Source organism: Leucoraja erinacea, chromosome 30, assembly GCF_028641065.1.
Source record: "Leucoraja erinacea ecotype New England chromosome 30, Leri_hhj_1, whole genome shotgun sequence".
In the NCBI taxonomy this organism is placed as follows: Eukaryota; Metazoa; Chordata; class Chondrichthyes; order Rajiformes; family Rajidae; genus Leucoraja; species Leucoraja erinaceus.
In genome coordinates, this window is record NC_073406.1 from 8,168,396 (window position 1) to 8,190,246 (window position 21,851).

A 21,851-nucleotide genomic window follows, 5' to 3' on the forward strand; every position below is an offset into this window, starting at 1 on the left:
TGGTATATATGTTTTTAAAACTTGTCCCTAGGGTAGGATAGTGCGGGGATCACTGGTCGGTGCGGATTCGGTGGGCCATGGGGCCTGTTTTCGCGCTGTATCTCTAAACTAAACACCACTGGAGGAAGAAGACTGACTTTGGTGCCTTCCCACACAGTGGGAAACTTTGGTTCTGCTGTGTGGGGATGTTTTGTGTTGAATTCTATAGTGTGTTGAGTCCTGTTTATTTTTATTGTATGGCTGTATGGGAATTCATTTCACTGTGCCATCTGGCACACGTGACAATTACATTTATCTTGTATCTTGTATCTTGTACTTCATACTCCACTTGGCTCAGGAGATCAGGAGCTAATGTTGTGGGGAATGTAGGAGCACTGTGCTCAAACTGTGATTGTTCATTTTTTTACAAAGTGTCCGTGGTTAATATTGGACAACAATTGCCAGGAGATGCAATAACAAACTATCTCACATTCTTGTTCCTATCCAGCCCACGACACAGGCCTTGTGACTCTACAGGTTGCCTTCAATAGTCAAATCATCTCGAACTCGGTCGTCTTTGAGTACAAAGCCCGGGCCATGCCAACCCTTCCCACGTCCCAGCACGACTGGCTGTCATTAGACGGTACGTACTTTCATTCACAACCTGGCCTGTTTGTCTTAACGCAGAGGAACACTGTGGCAATGAGGTTGACATCGTGGTGATTAGATGCTTCTACATTTGCATTGTTAGCTTTGATTGAATAGATTGAATAAGGCAAATGTCATGGAGTTGCTGAATGTTCTGAGTTTGACTCGGATTTATTGATTGACCTGTACTCACTTGGCACATGTTTTCACCCTAAAGATTTCCAGTGATGTTTGTTGAAGTTGTAAATGTGCGGGGTTTTATGTAAAAAAAACTCAGCAATGTTCAAGAGAAGACAAGGTAAGCTCAGTAATTATTGCGCTGGGCCAGGGAGATGGCGTCTGCCGTGGACCTGTTGCGTTGGGTGGCAAGGCTATGTGGGATGTTGGAGTTAACATGCTTCCTCAAAGCACCTCATGATGGTGGACATCAGAGCCATTGGATAGAAGTAATTAAGCCACACTACCCATGCTAAAGATGATGTAAATATCTCTACAAGGGCCTCTGCAATTTCTTCCTTCACTTCCCACAAGGTCTTAGGATGTACTTGGTCAGGACCTAGGAACGTATTCATCTTATTGACCTCTAAAAACAATACCTTCTCTTTGGTGATTCGTATTTGGTCCAAGACATCACAACTTTTATGCCTCAATTTCGTAGCTTCTGTCATCTTTTCCTCAGTGAAAGCAGATGTGAAATATTCATTTAATATCGGCCCCCATCTCTTGTGGCTCTACACAAAGATGTCCATGCTGACCTTCAAGGGGACCTAGTCCGTCCCAAGCCACCCTTTCACTTAATATATCTGTAGAATCTCTTCGGGTTTTCCATTATCCTGCCGGCAAGATCCATTTCATGTCCTCGTCTTGCCCTGCTGATTGCCTTCTCAAGTTTGTTGCTACACTTCTTACATTTGCTGCAGGATACACATCATCTGCCTGGATGAGGATTCATTGCGATTAGCCATGATCGCAATGAATGGCTCAAAGGGCCGAATGGCCTCCTCCTGCACCTATTTTCTATGTTTCTATGCCTGCAACTGGCAACTGCCTCCTCCTTTTTTCAAGACCAGAGCCTCAACATCCCTCATCAACCAGGCTCCCTTAAAACATATCAGCCTCGCTCTTTACCCAAAGAGGAATATGCTGTTCATGTGCTCGTGATATCTCACTTTTGAAAGCCCACCACTTGCCAGACATCCCCGACCAACCTCTGTAAATCCCTACCTATTATAATACCTCCCAAATTGGCCATGCCCCACTTTAGGACTTTATGAACCAGTGCGTTCCTTCTCCATAACTACTTTAAAACTAATAGAATTGTGATTACTGGTCCCAAAGTGCATCCGCATTGCCACTTCAGTCACTTACCCTACCTCGATCCTTTAGAGAAGGGCCAGTGTTTGCCCTCTGCTGTAGGCTCCTCTATATATTTGCATGAAGAAGCTTGAACAAATCCCATCCCATCCAAGCCCTTTAAGGAGATGCAATCAATGTTAAGCAAGTTGAAATCTCCCACTTATACTATCCTTATGTTACAGTTATCTGCAACGTTCCTACATATCTCCTCAAATTCCCTCTGACTATTGTAGGGCTTTTAATACAGACCCATCAAAATGATCATTCCCTTTCTGATTTCTTTTTGATATTTCATTATGTTCCTGCTTACAATCAGTTTTGAACGATTCACCTGTACAGTGTGGCTGTATAAAATAGGGATAGTATTGGTGGGGACAGGTTTCACACTCTATACAATTGTACTGTAATGGAGGGGACATACTATACAAAATGGGTGTAGTGCTGATGGGGGCAGGTTTCATGGTGGATAAAATGGTACTGTAATGGTGGGGACAGGTCTAAAGCTGTATAAAATAGGCACTTTAATAGTGGGGGCAGGTTAGATCTGTAAAATGGGTACTGTACTGGCAGGAGCTGGTCTCAAATGGATACTTCACTGGTGGGGACAGATTTCATGCTGTATAAAATGATGCAGTAATGCTGGAGACAAGAACCATGGTGTATATAGTGGGTACAACACTGGTGGGGACAGGTTCCATGCTGTATAAAATGTGTACTGTACTGGTGGGGGCATGTCTCATGGTGTATAAAATTAGTACTTTAATGGTGGGGAGACGCCTATTGCCGAATGTCAGTGAAGTATGTCATTGATAAGACAGGTCAGCCTTCCTTTTTCCTAAGAGACTCACTCGACCTGCTCAGCTTTTCCTCAGTTAGAATTTCTTGTACTTCTATTGCACATCATTAAATCCTTGTTAAACCGTGTGGTTTTAACTTCAGGAATGAGAGGAGACTTTAAAAGGACACAAACTGTACAAGCCTTGAGATGTTATCAATTGGTATTCAGTATGTCAATGTGTGTCACAAAACAAGCAGCAGAGTCGACCAGATGCTAATTGCAGACCCACCCCCAACTGTCCTCTACTTCCTGACTCACCCCCAGCACACGCCTGATCTCTGTGCTACCAGCCACACTGCAGCCCAACCCCATCCTCACCACAGACCCCTTCCTGCACTCTCACCCATCTCTCCCCATTCTTCTCGTGTATTCATCTGCAGCCAAGTCTCCCCCTCCTCTTGGTTTCTGCTTTCTCTATGTTTTGCTTACTCAGTTTATTCTCTCTCTCTCTCTCTCCCTCCCTCTTTCTCTCTCTCCTCCCCTTCCCCTATCTCTCTTGCATCCCTGTTTTTCTTTCACCTGTTCTCTCCCTCCCTCTTTCTTTCTCTGTTTCTTCCTCTCTCCCTCCCTCCCTCTCTCCCTTACATTTCTTTGTTTCTTTCACCTGATCTCTCTCTCTCTCTCCCTCTCTCTCTCTCTCACGCTCTCTCTCTCTCTCTCTCTCTCCTGCACCCTTTATTCCCGATCCGCCTCATCTCTCTGTCCTTTGTCCTCCTGCTCGTTACTTACAACCCATCCTCCCCACTTGCGATGCTTCCTTTCCCTCTCATTTAATTAAGTAAACAAAAAAAGCCTGACCAGCCGTCCACGCGTGCCCGGGTGAATGAGAAAGCCATCGACACAAATGTCTGTGCAACACGAAGGTCTCTCTGCGACCGGTGTCGATCCAGGGAGCCGGTGACATCCATGGCCATCCCAAGCCCCGTTCGTCACTGCAGCACCAAGGCTATTGGAACAAAGGAGAATGCAGCTCAGCCTAGAGGACAGCTGCCTTTGTGCCACAATTTCCTCAGCTCCAGCTGTGTGAGAGGTTTCATTGTGTTATCTCCCACTTCAAAATAGAAGCTCTTAGACAGGCGGAGCAGATGAACATTTTTCTGCTATTGAGCCACCATTGATTTTTTTTTTCCATCCATGCAGGAAAACAAACCACGTCACTCTTTCCTTTGTTTATTTGAACTGGTAATATTTTGGAGCTCGGTTCTATTGAGAGTTATTTTTTCCCCTGTTTCTGTTCATAGCAGAATTCCTCTCTCCTGAAGAACCTGATTCTCGCTGCGGTTCAGTTCCTTTAGTTTAGTTTAGTTCAGGGGTACAGGCCGGAAACAGGCCCTTTGGCTCACCGAGTCCGCACTGACCAGCGATTCCCGCACACTAACACTTACCCCACCCACACTAGGGACAATTTACATTTAGACCAAGCCATTTAACCTACAAACCGTGTACGTCTTTGAAGTGTGGGAGGAAACCGAAGATCTCGCAGAAAACCCACGCAGGTCGTGCAAACTCCGTACAGACAGCCTGCGCCCTTTGTTCAAAGCCGGGTTCCCCCTCAAAAGGTTGCAGACAGAGGTGGCACGTTGGAGTCCACGCCTGGAACAGCAGATACAGTAGATGAGGTTGGAGGAGGTGCAAGTGAACCTCTGCCAAACCTGAAAGGACTGTCGGGGTCCCTGGACAGAGTCAAGCGAGGAGGTCTAGGGACAGCTGTGGCATCTCCTGCAGCAGGGGGTGGTTTGGGTAGGAAGGGATGAGTTCACCAGGGAGTTGCGGAGGGAACGGCCCCTGTGGGAAGCGGAAAGGGGCGGAGACGGGAAGATGTGACAATTAGTGGGATCACGTTGGAGGTGGAAAAAATGTTGGAGGATGATACGTTGCATGCGATGTCTGAAAATAAGTTGAGCCACAGGTCAGAGAATCCTTACCACTCAACAGTTGGTACATTCTTAGATATAAAGAGAGCTAGGAGATACAGAATTAACGCCGGAAGGTGACCCAGGTAAAAGATTAGTCGTGATCTTATTGAGTGGTTGAGCAAGGGGCCAAATGGTCTGTCCTTGTTGTTTTTCCATTATATACTTATATTGTGTAACGCAGACGTCAAATAAACCAGGGAGCAGTGAAGTTATACGGTTTCTCAAAGAAGCTGTGAGAACATCTTTAATGAGTTTCCCTGCCCTGCTGGGAGTGTCTTTAAGTGATGGATCTCAGAACAGGGTGCCTATACCAGGTACACAAAAAAGCTGGAGAAACTCAGCGGGTGCAGCAACATCTATGGAGCGAAGGGAAAAGGCAACGGGTTTCGGGCGAAACCCAAGGGTTTCGAGACCCTTCTCAGAGATGCCGCTCGCCGAGTTTCTCCACTGTGTACCTTCGATTTTTCCCGGCACCTGCAGTTCATTCTTAAACACTGCCTGCAGGGATCTGGTAGGGAGCTTATGAAAGATATACGGTTTCTCAAGTCGAAGCTGTGAGAACATCTTTAATGGGTTTTTCTTCTATTGTGTTTAAGTGTCTTATCCTTCAGGATCTCAGAACAGGGTGCATATGTAATACACAAAAAAGCTGGAGAAAACAGCGGGTGCAGCAGCTATTTACATGGAGCAAAGTGGGAAAAGGTATTTGGACGGCCAGATTGAAAATCCCAAAACATTTCGGCCCGAAACGTTGCCTTTCGGCCCTTCGAGCCTCACCGCCATTCAGATGATCATGGCTGATCACCAACTGAGTTTCTCCAGCTTTTTTTGTGTACCTTCGATTTTCCAGCCACCTGCCAGTCTAACTTCTTAAACATAGCCTATATCAGGGCCTCAACTACCCTCTTGGCAGAGATTCCAGAGATTCACCACTATGTTTTTCTCATCTCTGTACTAAAGGATTTCCCCCTTATCTGCTTTTCTTCTATTGTCCTGGACTTCCCTAATCCTCCAATCCTTCCTGCATCTAGCCTGTCCAATTAAGAAACCATCTGTATGCGGCCAAAAATCCCTAAATTCTGTCAGAAAACAGTCAAGCTATTTTCATTAACAAAGTCCTGACAAAAAATGTCTTTGGGCAGCCCTCTATGGCATTAATCATATTGATGCTGAGGTTATGAGCCTGGGAAAAGATAACCTCAGTGGCTCACTTGCCATGTCAGTGCATTTGGAGGATTTTGTGGAGGAAATACTGGTGGAATTTCTCCAGTGTCTGGAAACGCCGGCTGTAGGTACTCCACGACTCAGACGTGTACAGGAAGGATGGATCACCACAGACCAGGGTTTCTTGAATCACAGTATTGAAGCTCGTTGGCTGTATGGCATTTTGGGATGTTGTGAGATAATGAAAGATGCTTTATTAGTTTAAATCTTTGTTTTAACTTTGTTGAAGAAGTATCGATATTAGCATTAGTTCCAAATCATAACAGTGACACAGAACTTGTCTCCCTAATATGAGGAGTGCAGAACCAGAGGAGTTTAAGCAGAGTTTAAGGCCCTTCAAAACCTTATTTCCTGTTCAGTTAATCCTGGCTGTTCAACTTCCTTGACTGCACCTTTCTGCCTAATTCTCTACACCATTCTCTATCCAGCATCTGCAGACTGTGGCTGAGGCTGGTAGGTGAAGAATCATAGATGTGACTCACTGCAGGACCACATCCCTCCAACACTCTGTGTGTGCGACATTGCATTAAAGTTGAATGCAAAGAGATGTGAATGTTTTGAATGGGAATGCGATTTCCTGGATTTATTTGAGTTCCTGCACTCCAGGCTCTCTCCAAGCTTCAACTCATTGAAATCTTCATTGTCTATACCCTAAGTGGCACCTTAAAACAAATCACCTTCAGTCGTAGAGTTACACTGCTGGAGTTGCTCAGCGGGACAGGCAGCATCTCTGGAGAGAAGGAATGGGTGACGTCTCGGGACGAGGCCCTTCTTCATTCATACTCAGGCTTTTTGCAACTTTTGCCTGCCCTTAATCCTCAACGTCTCTCAACCCTTGTACACACTCCTTAAACACTCCTCAATAACTACTCATCATTTCCTCCATACTCAATCCACTTTGCTGGAAGAGCAGGTCTTTGTGAAAGACGGTGTGGAGAGAATACATTGACGAGAGCCCTACTGCATTTCTATGCTCCTTTAATACTGCTTCTTTTGACAGTTTTAAGCCTGCATCCTTACTGACCAAGGGCATTAGACCTGAAAGATCATTCCATCTAATTCCTCAGCTGCCATTGCCTGAGGCAAATCTTCACACTGAACAGTTGGGCTCTGGGCAATGTTGGAGAACAGAGCCACCTCGGAGTACAAGGACATACTTCTCTGAAAGTAGATAAGTGCACAGGGTGCTGCAAGATAACGTTTGAGACGCTGGCCTTCATCAGTAAGTGCATTGAGTACACAAGTTGAGATGTTATGCTGCAGTTGCACACAATGTTGGTAAGGCTGTACAGTGTTCAGTTTTTGTCAACCAGGGGAAAGATATCGTTAAGCTGGAAAGTGCGCAGAAAAGATTCATGAAGACGTTACCAGGACTCAAGTGACTGAGATTTTGGGGAGCAGTTGGGCAGGATAGGACTTTATCTCTTGGAACATAGGAGGCTGAGGGTTGGTCTTAAAGAGATGTATAAGATAAATTAACGAATGAATGAATTAATACTTTAATGTCACATGAGAAATCACAGTGAAATTCTTTGCTTATGTACCCAAGGTATGTGAATAGTCACCACATAAAGGGCGCTCATGAGCAGGATATCTGGGTGAATACACACAGTTTTTTTTGTAGGATTAAGGAATCATGAACTAGGGGGCACAGGTTTGAGGGGAGAGGGGAAAGATTTAAGAGGAACCTGAGGGGCAACTTGTTCACACAAAGGGTGATGGGTATATGGAATGATCTGCCAGAGGAGGTAGTTGAGGCAGATTCTGTAATAACATTTAAAAGACATTTGGACAGATACGTGGATAGGACAGTTTAGAGGGATATGGGCCGAACGCAGGAAAATGGGACTGGCTTACATGGGCCATTTTGGTTGGTATATAGGAGTAGGGCCGAAGGTTCTGTTGCTTTATGACTCTGTAACAAAGGCAGTGGGTGCAGGCATACTCGTGACATGTTCCTGCCAACCCTCTCCCACCCTGCTACCCTCCGAACCCTCTCCACCGTGCACCCCACTGCCCCCCTCTACCCCTCCCCACTGCTCTCACACATCCCCACCGCCGCCCCCCCCCCACTGCCCCCCCCCTCTCCCCCTCACTGCCCCCCCCCCCATTTACCCCTTCTCACCTTCACCACTCCCCCCCCCCACTCCATTCCCTCCATCCCACAGCCCCCTAACCCTCCTCCACCATATCACTACCCCACTGTCCCCACCTCCCCCTCCCCACCCCGTCCATTCACCTTGCTCCATAAGGGGTGGGATCAATTGAATAACTTTGGGAAATAACCAGCAGAGACGCGAAGGGCCAAACGGCCTCTTGCACTTCTTCATTCAATGTCTCCCGAAGTTGTCTTTGGTTTCACGGGCTGTAAGCAGCATGGACCTCCCTGTTACCTCTCCCTTCCCCCGAGCTGCGCCTTAAAACCCAACAACAACTTTTTTTTGCAAACTTCTGCGCGGCGGTTCCAGTGTCATCCTCCGTGGTTCCGTTCAAACTTTCTTTGAGCAAATCCAGTCGGGCGTTTTGCTCTGTTTGAAAGCCCAGTGTGTTCGGTGAAAGTTCCCGTCGAAAGGACACACAGCCTTGTCGGCCGGCGTTGCTGGAATAGATAGCCCTGGTTGCAACTCCCATCCTCTCACAAATCCTTTACAAGGGTTCGGCTGCTAGTACCGGGTCCCAGTGGCGATGAGGGAGGGAGGGAGGGAGGGAGAGGAGAGCTGAGCTGAGCTGAGCGAGTGGTGCAGTGTGAGCAGCAAGCTCTTATCTTGACACGCACCCTGTACCCAGCCTGCGGTTACATCCAGCCCATGTGCCTATTTTAATCCCTCGCAGTCAGTGTGTGTAAGTGTGTGTGTGTGTGTGTGTGATGTAGTAATAGTATAGCCGCCTGCCTTGATTTGTCATAATGCAGGGATGATCATTCTGCGGCATTGCAGGTACAGGAGAGGACAAAAGAAGAAGAAAAAAAAGAGAGAGAGAGAGAGAGAGCCTGGATTTGTGTAGGGGCTCCTTGTAAAAACTCCACCTGTCAAATGATCGCTAGCAAGGGGGGGGGAGCAAGGGCGTGTTCTTATCGCCCTGCAGTCAGTCAAGCCTGTTATTCTCTGGGAATCTTTAGACCCCTTTGGGATTGAGAGGGAGTGAGAGGGGAAAAGGGAGTGGGGGGTGGAGTGTCAAATGAACGGGGGCCGATTTTTAGCAAATTGGCAGGACTTTTGCAAGAGGAAGGAGGGAGGGGGGGGAGCTCAAGATCTGGCGTACGCAAAGTGGGACAACTGTTTACCTCCAACACGTGTGAGTTCGCGGAGAGAGGGCACGGGCTCCTGCCTGTGAGGCAATAACTGCTGGCTCTTTAAACAAAAAGGGGTAAAAGGAGACTCGGGAGACTTCATGTCCTGAGCGTGAGATTGCAAGGCAGAGAGATCTCAATGGCAGGCGAACTGCAAGGTATTGAAATCCTCCATCTGTGCGTGCCCGTGTGTTTATTTGTGTGTGTGTTTTCTCTCACTTGTGTGTGTTATTGTCTGGGAAGTGCTTGTGTTTGTGTGAGGGAGGGAGGGAGGGAGGGAGAGGGGGGCAGCGAGTGGGAATTGCTTCTCGTTTACTGGGTGATCATTTCATTCAGCAAACCTGCCTGGCGCTCTTTGTCTTAAGTTATTTTTCTTAACCAGTTTGTTGTTTCCGTTTAAATCTTCCTTCGAGGGACCCTGCAAGGAGTCAGGTGCCACAATAACAACCAGCGTGGAGCAAGAATGCATTTAGTAATTGTCCTTTGGAAGATGTGAAAAGCTGAAAAAAGATATTTTCTTACAAAGATTTTTTTTTTAATGGATTGCTACAAATAATTCCGCTGGTAGATTCCACTCACAAGTACCGAAGCGTATTTCTGTTGTGGGACCTGAAGTAAACATTGTAATCATTTGGAGTCTTTGTTCCAAAAGTATTGTTTTAAAGCACTGGCGTTGTGTAGGCTTGCAAAGGGAACATCAAAACCGAGTTGTTGAAAGTGTTTGGAAAAAGAGCCCTGGCTAAACATGAGCACAGAAATCTCAGCAGACAGTCCAGTGCGGGACTGAGGGTAGGCTGTGTTGCCTGGTGCCTTTTAGATGAGGCTATGAACCTGGTCTTCATCTGCCCTTGCAGGTAGGTAGAACAATTCCCATAGGATTACTTTAGGAAGCAGTTCTTCTAGTGTTTGTTTCTCAAGCTATAAAACTCACAATATGAGTACAGTTTTTCCATTATTGCTGAGCATAGAGTGATTTTCATACTTCCAGTATTTATGAAAATGAGCGACCTCCTTCAGGTGAATACTTCACGACATGTGAAGTGCTTTGGCTCACCCAGAGATTGTATAATGCACAATAAAAATTTAAGACATCCTTATTCCATCACTTGTGAAGTGATAATCTGTACTCTAGTATGTTTGATACTGAATTGCCCAGATTTCCTGTTTGAGGCAGGATCTTTGTGGGATCAGTTTTTTCAGTTCAGTTTAGTTTATTGTCACGTGTACCGAGATACAGTGAAAAGCTTTTGTTTTATGCTAACCAGTCAGCAGAAAGACAATCCATGATTACAATCGAGCCATAGGGAATAACGCTTAGTGCAAGGAAAAGCCAACAAAGTCCGATCACGGATAGTCCGTGGGTCATCAAAGAGGTAGATAGTTGTTCAGCACTGCTCGCTGGTTGTGGTAGAATGATTCAGTTGCCTAAACTACATTCCTGTCTTTGCCAGGGAAGTTGTTTACTGACTTCAGTTTTGGATGCATAAGTGCCACAGTAAAGGGCCTGTCCCACTTACACGACTTTTCAGCGACTGTCTTCGACCTTCAAGCTCGAGAGCACTCGCCTGAAATACCTCGAGCTGGATCGACCGTCAGCGATGAAACTGCGAGCCGGGTCGGCCGTCTGCACAAACACACACACACACACACACATCGCAAATGCGGGGACCAGGGAAAGCAGGGGAACGCTGTCTGAAATTCACACCTGTGATGAACAGGAAGGTAAAAGACGGCTGGCACAGTTACGGTAGGTCCTTTAGAGAGCGTGGAGGGGGAGGGGGGGGGGGTTGGGGAGAGAAGGTGGGGAGAGAAGGTGGGGAGAAGGAGTGGAGACACTTTCAAGAAACCAGACAACTTTTAATAAAGTTTAGCGGCATTTAACATTACCGGTGGGTTTACTTACCTTTTTTTTCTCAACGAGCTTTACCTTCGATTGCCTTCGATTACCTGCGATAACATTACGACCTACCTCGACTAAACCTACAAGTGAAAAAATAGCGATTTATTTCCATGGCGACCTTTTTATCCTCGCGGGCATTTTTCAGCATGTTGTAAAAACTGCTGCAACCTAGCTGAGGCCACGAGTACGCAGGGACTAATCCCGAGCATGAAGGAGAGTTACAAAGACCTCCTAGGACCTCGTGTCAACCATGCTGTGAGTATGAATCGAGGGCAAACTCTTCTAAACTAGCCAATTAGGTCACCGCAGTGGGACTGGCCCTTAAATTGTGTGTGCGGTGAGAATACAACGCATGGTATCCACCTGGTGACTCTCATCCCCCAGTATCCTGACAACAAACAAGTCCTAAACTCTGTAGGAAGGAACTGCAGTTGCTGGTTTAAACCAAAGGTAGACACAAAATGCTGGAGTAATTCAGCAGGTCAGACAGCATCTCTGGAGAAAAGGAATAGGTGACGTTTCGGGTCGAGACCCTTCTGAAGAAAAGCTGGAGTAGCTCAGTGGGTCAGACAGCATCTCTGGAGAAAAGCTTCTTCTGAAGAAGGGTTTCGATCCGAAACATCTCCTATTCCTTTTCTCCAGAGATGCTGTCTGACCCGCTGAGTTACTCCAGCTTTTTGCGTCCAACTAAAGTCCTTAATTCTACCCTTTTTAGAACACAGACTGGAACATCATTTATCAGGGACAAAGTCCAGAATAGTAAATAGCAGTAGGTCTTTATATATAAACTATTTAAAACACATATAACCATGATACAACTTGGTTTCCAATGAATTACAGAGAATGTGACAGAAACAGAACATTGGGCCGAGTTGTTTAACATTGGTGTTTCTACACCCCGTACCATCATTGTATTTAATTCCATCTCTTCAGTATTTAAAATAAAAATACTGTGGATGATGGAAATCTGGGAGTGAGCCCAAAATCGCTGGACACGTTCACTGGTTCTGTGTGGAAGTTCCTTCTGTAGTTGCGGACAGATATCCCCAGGGGTGGTACAGCATGGGCGAGGCAGAGAGTGAAGCTCCCTTGCACATGTCCCTTCAAACACCCACAGGTGAATGAATGACAGGTGGGAGCTGTGGACGGGCATCACATGTTTCCAACTAAAGGTGGGGCGCCCCCAAGTGCACGGGAGGTTAAATCCCAACCCTCGCTTTCCTGTGCCATCTGTTTCCCTGCTGCCATCTTGTGTTTAGATATTGTGAATAAAAGCATTGCGTTTCAGTGTATCAATTCTCGATCCCCATTCACTCACAATTTTGATCAACAGATCCTTCAATTCTCACCTTTTCTCCTACTGGTCAAGTCTTTGGTATCCAATACTTCTAATGGCCCAAGTAACTTTCTTATTGTCTTTCCTCTCAAAAGTTCAACATTCTTGTTTTGGGCAGGGCAGCTGTAACCTGTCAGCTTGGTAATGAATGAAGGGAGTCTTAAATATGTTTTAAAGAAATTCAACCCTGCATTACGTTGCTTAACAACAGACCTGGCAACTAAGCACTGAAAGCAACAAAGAGGAACAAGAGAGTGCGATGTGTTTGGATCATTCTTTTCTTACTTGCCATTGGAATGTGTCATGTTCTCCTTCAGGTCTGGAACATTGGCAGACAAAATGTAATTGTTAAATCGGTGGCATTTTCCTCAGCACAAAAATCTTCCTCAGCACAGTTTCTCCCTGCTTTATTTTTCATATACTATTTGAAATGTACTTTTAGTTTAGTTTGGAGGTACAGCATGGAAACAGGCCCTTCGGCCCACCGAGTCCGTGCCGACCAGTGACCCCCCTACACTAGCACTATCCTACACACACGAGGGACAATTTTACACTTACACCAAGCCAATTAACCGACAAACCTGTACATCTTTGGAGCGTGGGAGGAAACCAAAGATCTTGGTGAAAACCCACACAGGTCACGGGGAGAACGTACAAACTCCATACAGACAGCACCCACAGTCGGGATTGAACCCAGATCTCTGGCGCTGTAAGGCAGCAACTCTACCGCCCTGGTGATAATACCCCAACCTCCCTCCATTCTCCATCCTCCTTACCTGCTTGAAAGTGAAATGCTAGTTGGGGTTTGGCTCCAAAGACTGCTTCCCTGTAGCAGGCTGCAGTGGCAGCCATGGGTGCGGTTAGAGGGACACCATTTTATCACATGCAACCAATGAGATAAGAAAAACCTTGCATACATTCACTTGACGCACTTCAACCACAGAACCTCTTGCGTAGATACCAGACTCTATCAGTGACGGCACACTTGCCTTGACTCTGAGGGTGAGATTCGTGAGACACGAGCATACGGCCCTTCAACCATTGCCACTGACACTTATGATCAGATCGTTGCTGCTGATCTCATGCTGCAGAGCACAACATTGGCACAGCAACCTTTGCATTACGTCAGTAATTGCACTTCAAAGATATTCAACTCCCATCTCCATAGAGTTCTCGAGACTACATACCAGTTTTAAAGTTCAGGTTTGGGCCCAAAGACAACTTCATTGTAAAAGCAGCCTATGGTGTGGTTAGAGGGACGTAATGTTATCACGTGCCTTAATAGGTCAGGAACACTTTACACACATTCACTTGGTGCCGACAACTAAACCACACAACGTCTTGAGTTGACGCCAGGTTGCACAGTTCCCCGTGACTTCACAAACTGGGCATCTTGAGATACAAGTAACCAATGTCACTAATGCCCATGACAGATCCTCAAAATAAATAATGAATTACACCCACTCATCTTCACCGTGCCTCTGGCCCTCTCCTTTATAAATGACGAGTTTCTGTACACAATCCTCATCCAGCATCTTTTTAGACAGTACACTCTCAAACTTTATAACCAACTGAATACAAACATGCACGTTTTCTTCATCTCCTCTCCGAAAACTTTTTGTCAATGAATATAGCTTTTGTTCCCTGATTAGTAGCTCCTCTGTTTTTTTTAATTGTCCCCTTGTAAATTTACAGCATCTCTACTTAACCTCTTAATCTTTACCCAACCTGTCTCCAATTATGAACCAAAATAATTTTGCAATTAAAAACCGCAGCATGGAGGTCACCACCGTATTAAGGTCCTTCTAGGAATTTGAAGAGCTCTAGAACCAGCTGCTCTTCCCTAGCCTGAGGGAAGGGCAGGGAAGAGCAGTTCGTAGCCTCGTGAGAGAGAATGAAAATATATTGGAACAGTGGGAGTGAGAGGGAGAAAGTGTGCGGGGAAACAAAAGGAAGAAAACTTGTGACCAGGACAGACAGTCATTTATATGGTGAAAAAGAGTAACTAAAGAGAAGGTACGCAGGAGTAGCAATAATATAGATGAAATGTAGCGGTGTGCACTGTCTGTGTTTGTGGTGCTCACCCAAACAAATGTTTTTTGCATTTATAGGAATTAACTGTTACATTAACTATATGTATATCTGAAACAAGTTCATTTAAGTGGTCACACTTATTGAAGCTTCCAGTATAAGGTTGCACGGTCAGGGAGATAGACTGATGGGCCTGTCCCACTTACGCGACTTTTTTGGCAGCTGCTGGCACCCGTCATAGGTCGTTACAGATCGCCGAAACTTTTCAATATGTTGAAAACCCAGCGGTGACCAGAACAAGGTACGACTCTTTGGGCGACTACTTACGACCATACAGGCTTCACCCCGCGACATGGAAACGTTCTCGCAGTCCCTTTTAGTCCTTTTTAATTTGTGCTTTCTAGTTTTACAATGGGGGAAAAAAACTGTGACCATCCACCTTATCTGCACCCTTTATAATGTTATATTTCTGTATTGGGTCCCATTGACCTCCGACAGTCCAGTAAACAAGATCCCTGACGATCCAAGCCTTCCTGTCCCGGTAACATCCATGTGAATCTTTTCCGTGCACTTTCCAGCTTAATGGCATCCTTAATGTCATCTGGAGATACAACTGATGATGAATTATTACAATAAACAGAATAAAAACTGTACAAGAAATGTTAACAAAGGAGACCACCTTCAGCTCTCTGAGAAACTCAAACTCCAGTCTCACTGTCAAATTGAAACACCTTCCACCTATAATTACTTGGGGTAATGTGACTGATATTTCATTGCACAAAATCTTCTTTATAAATCACTTGGTGCAAGGGCAAATCACAGAATGGTAGATATCAAGGTGTGTATTACTGGCTGGATTGTAATTGAAGTGTTTGGACATTGTATGCATTGAATAACATTTACCCAAGAGAGAGTTGGTATCTAATTGGAATTGCAAATGGTTTATATTGTAGAATTGCAAATATATGAAAATGATTTCAATCCATTAATGAAGATAATCCTGTAAATCAAATCTTAATTAGGCTTCATTCTGTAACTTGGTGATCACAGTTCATTAAAATGTAAACTGTTCCAAGTGCCTAGATTGGATTTCAGGCTGTAATTCATTCATTGTCCTTTTGTGTTTGCACCATGCATTTCGATTCGAGCATCGAGATATATATAAGTACATGCTGAGTTAATATAATGATGTCAAGTTAGTTAAATGCTCTGCAGTGAGTTCTGGTAAACAGAGGAGAGACTATGACATTATCAGCATTGCAGCGCACTGCACTGCAGACAAGCAGAACAACAGCTTGTCGGCTCCACATTAAAAAAAATCAACCCATGCTAAGCGAGCCTCATCCTCTCCTTGACATTTCTCAGTGTATCACAATTATACATTTATTGTTTGGCCAAACTGTTCTCGTGCATCCTTGCTGCTTTTATCCAGCCTGAGTTCTCTGGAACGTGCATTTGCTCATCAGATTGACCCAGATTCCAGAGATTCCAAGATACTCTTGTTTGTATGACCAACACTTCAATTCTCCAGGTTAACCTGAACACACCTGACAGAAACTAAACCCGGGAGAAAAAGTATCGGCACGAGAAAAAAAATGATTATTTTTCATTTTCTTTGAGGACTTCCCTTAATACATTTTTTAAAACCATCAAAGGCACGAAAGGGAAAATGACTATTGGATCGATCTGGGCAGTTGGTTGTGTAATGACACATTCGGGAATATATCCAAGCTGGCAACCCATGGACAAAGTGAGGAAAAAGCCAGGACAAGTTGGGATTGGCAAATCAACGTTCATACTGCTAGGTTGTAAGCTACCCAAGTGTAATACGAGCGGCTCTTCCCCCAACTTGCATGTGGCTTTATACTCTGGCAATGGAGGAGGCCCAGCACAGAACGGTCAGTATGGGAAGGGGAATTAAAGTTGTTGGCACTGATGAAGCCCAATGTATCAAAAGCCTTCTTGGCCACCCACAAAGAATAGTGAAAGTTTTTCAACTGAGACTGATAATTTTTCCTTCAGCAAGTCTGGAGTATTGTGTGCAGTTTTGGTCCCCTAATTTGAGGAAGGACATTCTTGCTATTGAGGTAGAATCCCCATCAAAAATCCTTTCTCCACTGCCATATAACACCTGCGTTACGATATTTTTTTTCTCGCTGGGAGGAAGTACACTGCAGTCTAAATGTGTGATGGGGAGAATGTTGTATGGTTTAGCAGCAGTCGTTGGGTGGTTCTTCATCAAAGGGAGGAAAAGGGGCTTCTGATGGAATACGTTACCGATATTTTTTTGTGGCAAGATTGTCTCCAGGAATTAAAGGAATTAAAAGGGATTGCCTCCAGGAACTCTCTGCCGCAGAAGGTAGTTGAGGCCAGTTGATTGGCTATATTTAAGAGGGAGTTGAATGTGGCCCTTGTGGCTAAAGGGAAACAGGGGGTAAGGAGAGAAGGCAGGTATGGGATACTGAGTTAGATGATCAGCCATGATCATATTGAATGGCGGCGCAGGCTCGAAGGCCCGGATGGCCTACTCCTGCACCTATTTTCTATGTTTCTATGATAGTCTTCCAGTCATTGTACAATGCATGCAAAGTGGTGCGGAGAATGGAAATGTTCACCAGCTCTGGCACGAGTGTAGGAACGTGACTGCTGCGGATCAACCCAATCAAACCTCCTGGGCTTGGGCAATTAGAGCTGGCACCAGCCCGCACTGGTGCTGTGCCAATGGGGTGGAGTGCAGCAGAAGCACCATTTCCTGGTGTGCACGTATCCATCAGGGGGAGGGGGGCAGAGCAGTAACAGCACTCACAATCTGATGCCACTTAGCATTGATCCAGAGAGGAATTCGTAGTGGGTGGTGGTGCACTGTGACTGCACTGTAAATCTTTATCTCATCCAGATGTTTGACTGGGGTGTGAATCGCTCTATAATGCAGATTGACATTTATACAACATCTTTTACAAGGTCCAGATGTCTTAATTTGTATTGATTGAATACACTAATTGTTGAATTAGTGCCATTGTTGTGCTGTGGGAAATACAGAACCTATTGTTCACAACAAACATTCACACCAGCAATGGGATTATGACCAGAAAGTTATTGATTTTTGCCCTGTGGTAATGATGGGCTAGTGATCCAGAGAGGACTCTCCTCCCTGATTTTCTTTGGATACTAACGAGCATGGGGCCGTTTACGTTCATTATTTCTGGCCGTCAGGATTTCGGAGAGTGCGGCATTCTCTCAAATCCGTAATGGAGTGTCAACCTAAATTATAAACTCACAATTCTAAATTATAATCTCAATGTTCTATGAGCTTGAACCTTCTGACGAGCTCTCCCTCGCCACAGTTGCTACCTAACCTGCCGAATGGTTCCGGGATATTCTGATGGTGCTTCAGAATTCCAGCATTGCTATGTTTAGCTGTCGGCTGCATGATCTAATGCCAAGAGACAGGAATACCACCTTTTGAGCCAGGACATGCTATCTATGATAACAAGAGGCTTAAAATTGTGTGTGGAAATCTGGAATTGAAGGTGACAATTCAAGCAAAGCCCTTGTAAATCTACAGGTACACAGAGAGGAGGGGGGGAGGGATTTTGCATAGCACTAGTTCCACTGAAAATAACGTTCATAAGATTATGTAATAGCAGCTGAATTAGGCTATTCGTCCCATTAAGTCTATTCCATCATTCAGTCATGGCTGATCTGTCTCTCCTAACCCCATTCTCCTGCCTTCTCCCCATATCCCTGACACCCTAACTAATCAAGAATCTATCTATCTCTGCTGTAAAAAAATGTCCCTTGACTTGGCCTCCACAACCTTCTGTGGCAACGAATTCCACAGATTCACCACCCTCTGAAAGAAAGAAGTTAGACTAAAGGATAAGAAATTAAAGAATGAGGAAAACACTCCCTTGTAACTATCTTGCGATTAAAACTTAACAACCTCCATTCTGAGGTCTCTCCTCCGTCTTAGATTGTGCTTAGTTTTTTGACACACAAAAATATTTGTGAAATTTTCTTCCCACCGTTAACTCCAACCATGGCCACCAACTCCAATCTGGGATTTGGGAATTGGTGACATTTACTGCTCAGGCCGACTTCCCCATAGAAGTTGATGGTGATAACTGGGCCCTGCTAGATCACGTCGGAAGCCATTTAAGAGTTAACCATATTACTGTGTGTTTGGTGTTATATATGGGCTTAGATCCATAAAAGTTGGAATGGTTCTTTCCAATTAGTGAACTTGAATTTTTCCAAGTGATCCGACTAAGCATGGTACCATTAACCTGGTTTAAATCTAATCACATTTATCAACTGGCAATTGACTATAATAAGATTAAAAACTATTGTATCGGGATTGTTGCCCTCGTTTTTTTGATTCCTAGTCCTGTATGCCTTTATGTCACCATATTCTGAAAGAGAGTTCGTCACTTATTTCCGACATCAGCAATCCTGATCCCTGGATTATTCATTGTGAGCGCTACAGTGTCGTGGAATTGTACCTCCTCTTTTCATTTTCCAGACAACCAATTCAGGATGTCCATCTTGGAGCGCCTGGAGCAGATGGAGAGGCGAATGTCGGAGATGGGATCTCACCAACACCACCAGCAGACTGGAGGGGGAGGATTGGGAGGAGGAAATGGAGGAGGGGGTGGCAACAATCAGGCGCAGGTATGGTACTTTGTAAAATCCTTGCGCGCTGAAAACTACCGGATACCCATTGCCTATGTGTGAAACGCAAAACCCATTCGCACAGTCCAAGTTCACGGACAGTCAGATAATGACCATTAAAGTTTAGATGTTAATCCAGGGATATTTAAAAATAAATTGGATAGTTATATGGACGGGAAAGGAATGGAGGGTTAAGGTCTGAGCGCAGGTATATGGGACTAGGGGAGAATACGTGTTCGGCATGGACTAGAAGGGTCGAGATGGCCTGTTTCCGTGCTGTAATTGTTATATGGTTTATATAGGTACATCCATGAAACAATGAAAAGTCCACTGCTTGTTTTAAATATATAACATAATAACACACATTCATCCGTAATAGATTGCTCCGTTTTTTACAGCAAAACTAGACACTGAGCACAGAAAAGCTTGATCGAAGGGTTAAATAAATCTAAAGCAATTGAGATACTTGGGAGAGGAAGTACAGAGCTTCGTACCAAGTCAATTGAAGGCATAAGTGCCAAGATAGAGTCCTGAGAATTAAGACCGTCAACTGGGCAGAAAAGGAGGAGCGATGAAAATCTTGAAGAGATGTGGAGCTGGAAAAGAGAGGGGAGGGGCAAAGAACTTAAATAATCAATTTATGAACCTTTTGTAGGTCAGAAAACACATGATTGATAACCTGACATGGTGTAAGGCCACTGTTATTATAAAGATTACAAATCAACAGACAGCACATTATTAGGTGAGTTCAGGTTTATGAAGGAGGTTTGGCCAGTTGCAGTGTCCAGCCTAGGGGTGGCTGATGGTGAGCAGAGATCTCAGCAGCTGGTGAGCTGAGGCAAGGGAGGTGTCCGGTAATACAGCAGAGATTGAAGGGGTCATTCTTTCCTGTGGAGTACGCTTGCCCTTAAAAATCTCATCTCAAGAACTCATGCAAAGAGTGTGCACATACGTCTGTAGATACAGTGAAATGCAATGAACGGGAAGCTTATGTAAGGTGTAGGTGCAGTGAAATGTTATGATGGGGAGATACAAAGGGCCTTCTCCTTAAGTTGGATGGCCAGTTGATGGCACTGCATGTAAGTCATTGTTGTTGTCCATTTGAGCCTCGTGCAGAGGCATGCAACCCGGACTGATGCAAGTTTGTGTTCGTTGCCTGGTTGTGCAGTGTGCGTCTAGGGTGGCCAGCTGTTCCTTTGAGAGCCGCGTGGTGTTGGTTTGCGAGAAGATGATGAGTCGCGCCTGCTGGGTGAAATCCAAGCACCTCATTCATTCCAAGACCTTCCGGGGAATGACCCTCTTGCACCTGGCGGCGGCTCAAGGCTACGCTACGTTGATCCAGACCCTCATCAAATGGCGGTGAGTATTGGCCAAGATCAAGGACTCTCCTTTCACGTGCATGATCTTGTGTTGGGTTCTGTTTTTGTTTTGGTTCATTGTCACGGGCATGTTTACCTCTTGACGAGTTGGCTTGGGCGACAATAGGGGCTGTTCAGGAACTATAGCAGGACCTTTCTTCCACGTTATAAAACCTACTGTTTAGCCAACTGGCAACGTGGCAGTGCACATAATGTCCAGATAAAGGGGTTTGTACCAGGGAATCAGTGCGGCACCCAGTTTACAGCCTGCAGTTACAACAGAAAAATCCAAGCAGGGAAAGTTGATCCGGACAGGCTCTGAATTTAGTTCACTTTTTAATCTGTTTTGGGGGTTTCAATGACGATGAGAAAAGGAAGGCTGGCAGGTTTGTATCTTAGGCAGTGAATCCACGATGCCAATTTAAAACACAAGCATAATGCCCCTGTTACACTATGGAAACCTGAACGGAAACCTCTGGAGACTTTGCGCCCCACCCGAGGTTTCCGTGCGGTTCCCGGAGGTTTTTGTCAGTCTCCCTACCTGCTTCCACTACCTGCAACCTCTGGCAACCACCTGCAACCTCCGGGAACCGCACGGAAACCTTGGATGGGGCGCAAAGTCTCCAGAGGTTTCCGTCCAGGTTTCCTAAGTGGGACAGTGGGATAATAATAGCATCCCTTCCATGGTGAGTCTGGAAAGGCTTGTGACTGCCACGTGGACTTGTGAGCGGTGGGCTGGCGGAGGTGGGTGGTGGTGGTAACCCCTGGGGGTTCCAAAAGTTCAGAGTCCTTGGGCAGTAATGCAGAGATGTGAGTAGTTTGTCAAGAGTGAGAATGGAGAGAATTTGCTGCGGTAAATGAAGGAACCCACAGGGAGGGAGGGAGGGGTGCAGTCAGTGGCAATTAATATCAGCTCCACTCGTGTCTCCAACATGAGTTACTCTCCATCAGTATCCTGGAGGCATCTTGACCAAATTCCCTCTGGACCAGCCACATATAAACTGTAGGTACACAAAAATGCTGGAGAAACTCAGCGGGTGCAGCAGCATCTATGGAGCGAAGGAAATAGGCAACGTTTCGGGACGAAACGTTGCCTATTTCCTTCGCTCCATAGATGCTGCTGCACCCGCTGAGTTTCGCCAGCATTTTTGTGTACCTTCCATTTTCCAGCATCTGCAGTTCCTTCTTAAACACATATAAACTGTAGATAGACACAAAAAGCTGGAGTGATTCAGCGGGACAGGCAGCAACGCTCGAGAGAAGGAACGGGTGACGTTTTTCGGGTCGTGACCCCTTCTAAGGGAC

The 21,851-nt window shown here is 45.4% G+C and overlaps 1 protein-coding gene across 7 annotated transcripts in view; it reads left to right on the plus strand.

Moving 5' to 3' along the window:
* The window catches only part of camta1a (calmodulin binding transcription activator 1a), an 810,948-nt gene that overhangs the window by 739,466 nt on the left and 49,631 nt on the right, over positions 1-21,851 (plus strand). For 6 of the 7 annotated variants that reach the window (XM_055659354.1, XM_055659356.1, XM_055659355.1 and 3 more), the window contains 3 exons: positions 488-622; positions 19,040-19,188; positions 20,357-20,547. In XM_055659354.1, the coding sequence (XP_055515329.1) occupies positions 488-622; positions 19,040-19,188; positions 20,357-20,547 (475 nt within the window). Of the gene's footprint in view, positions 1-487; positions 623-9,189; positions 9,409-19,039; positions 19,189-20,356; positions 20,548-21,851 lie in introns of those variants that run through there. The other variant, XM_055659360.1, reaches the window with a different exon arrangement.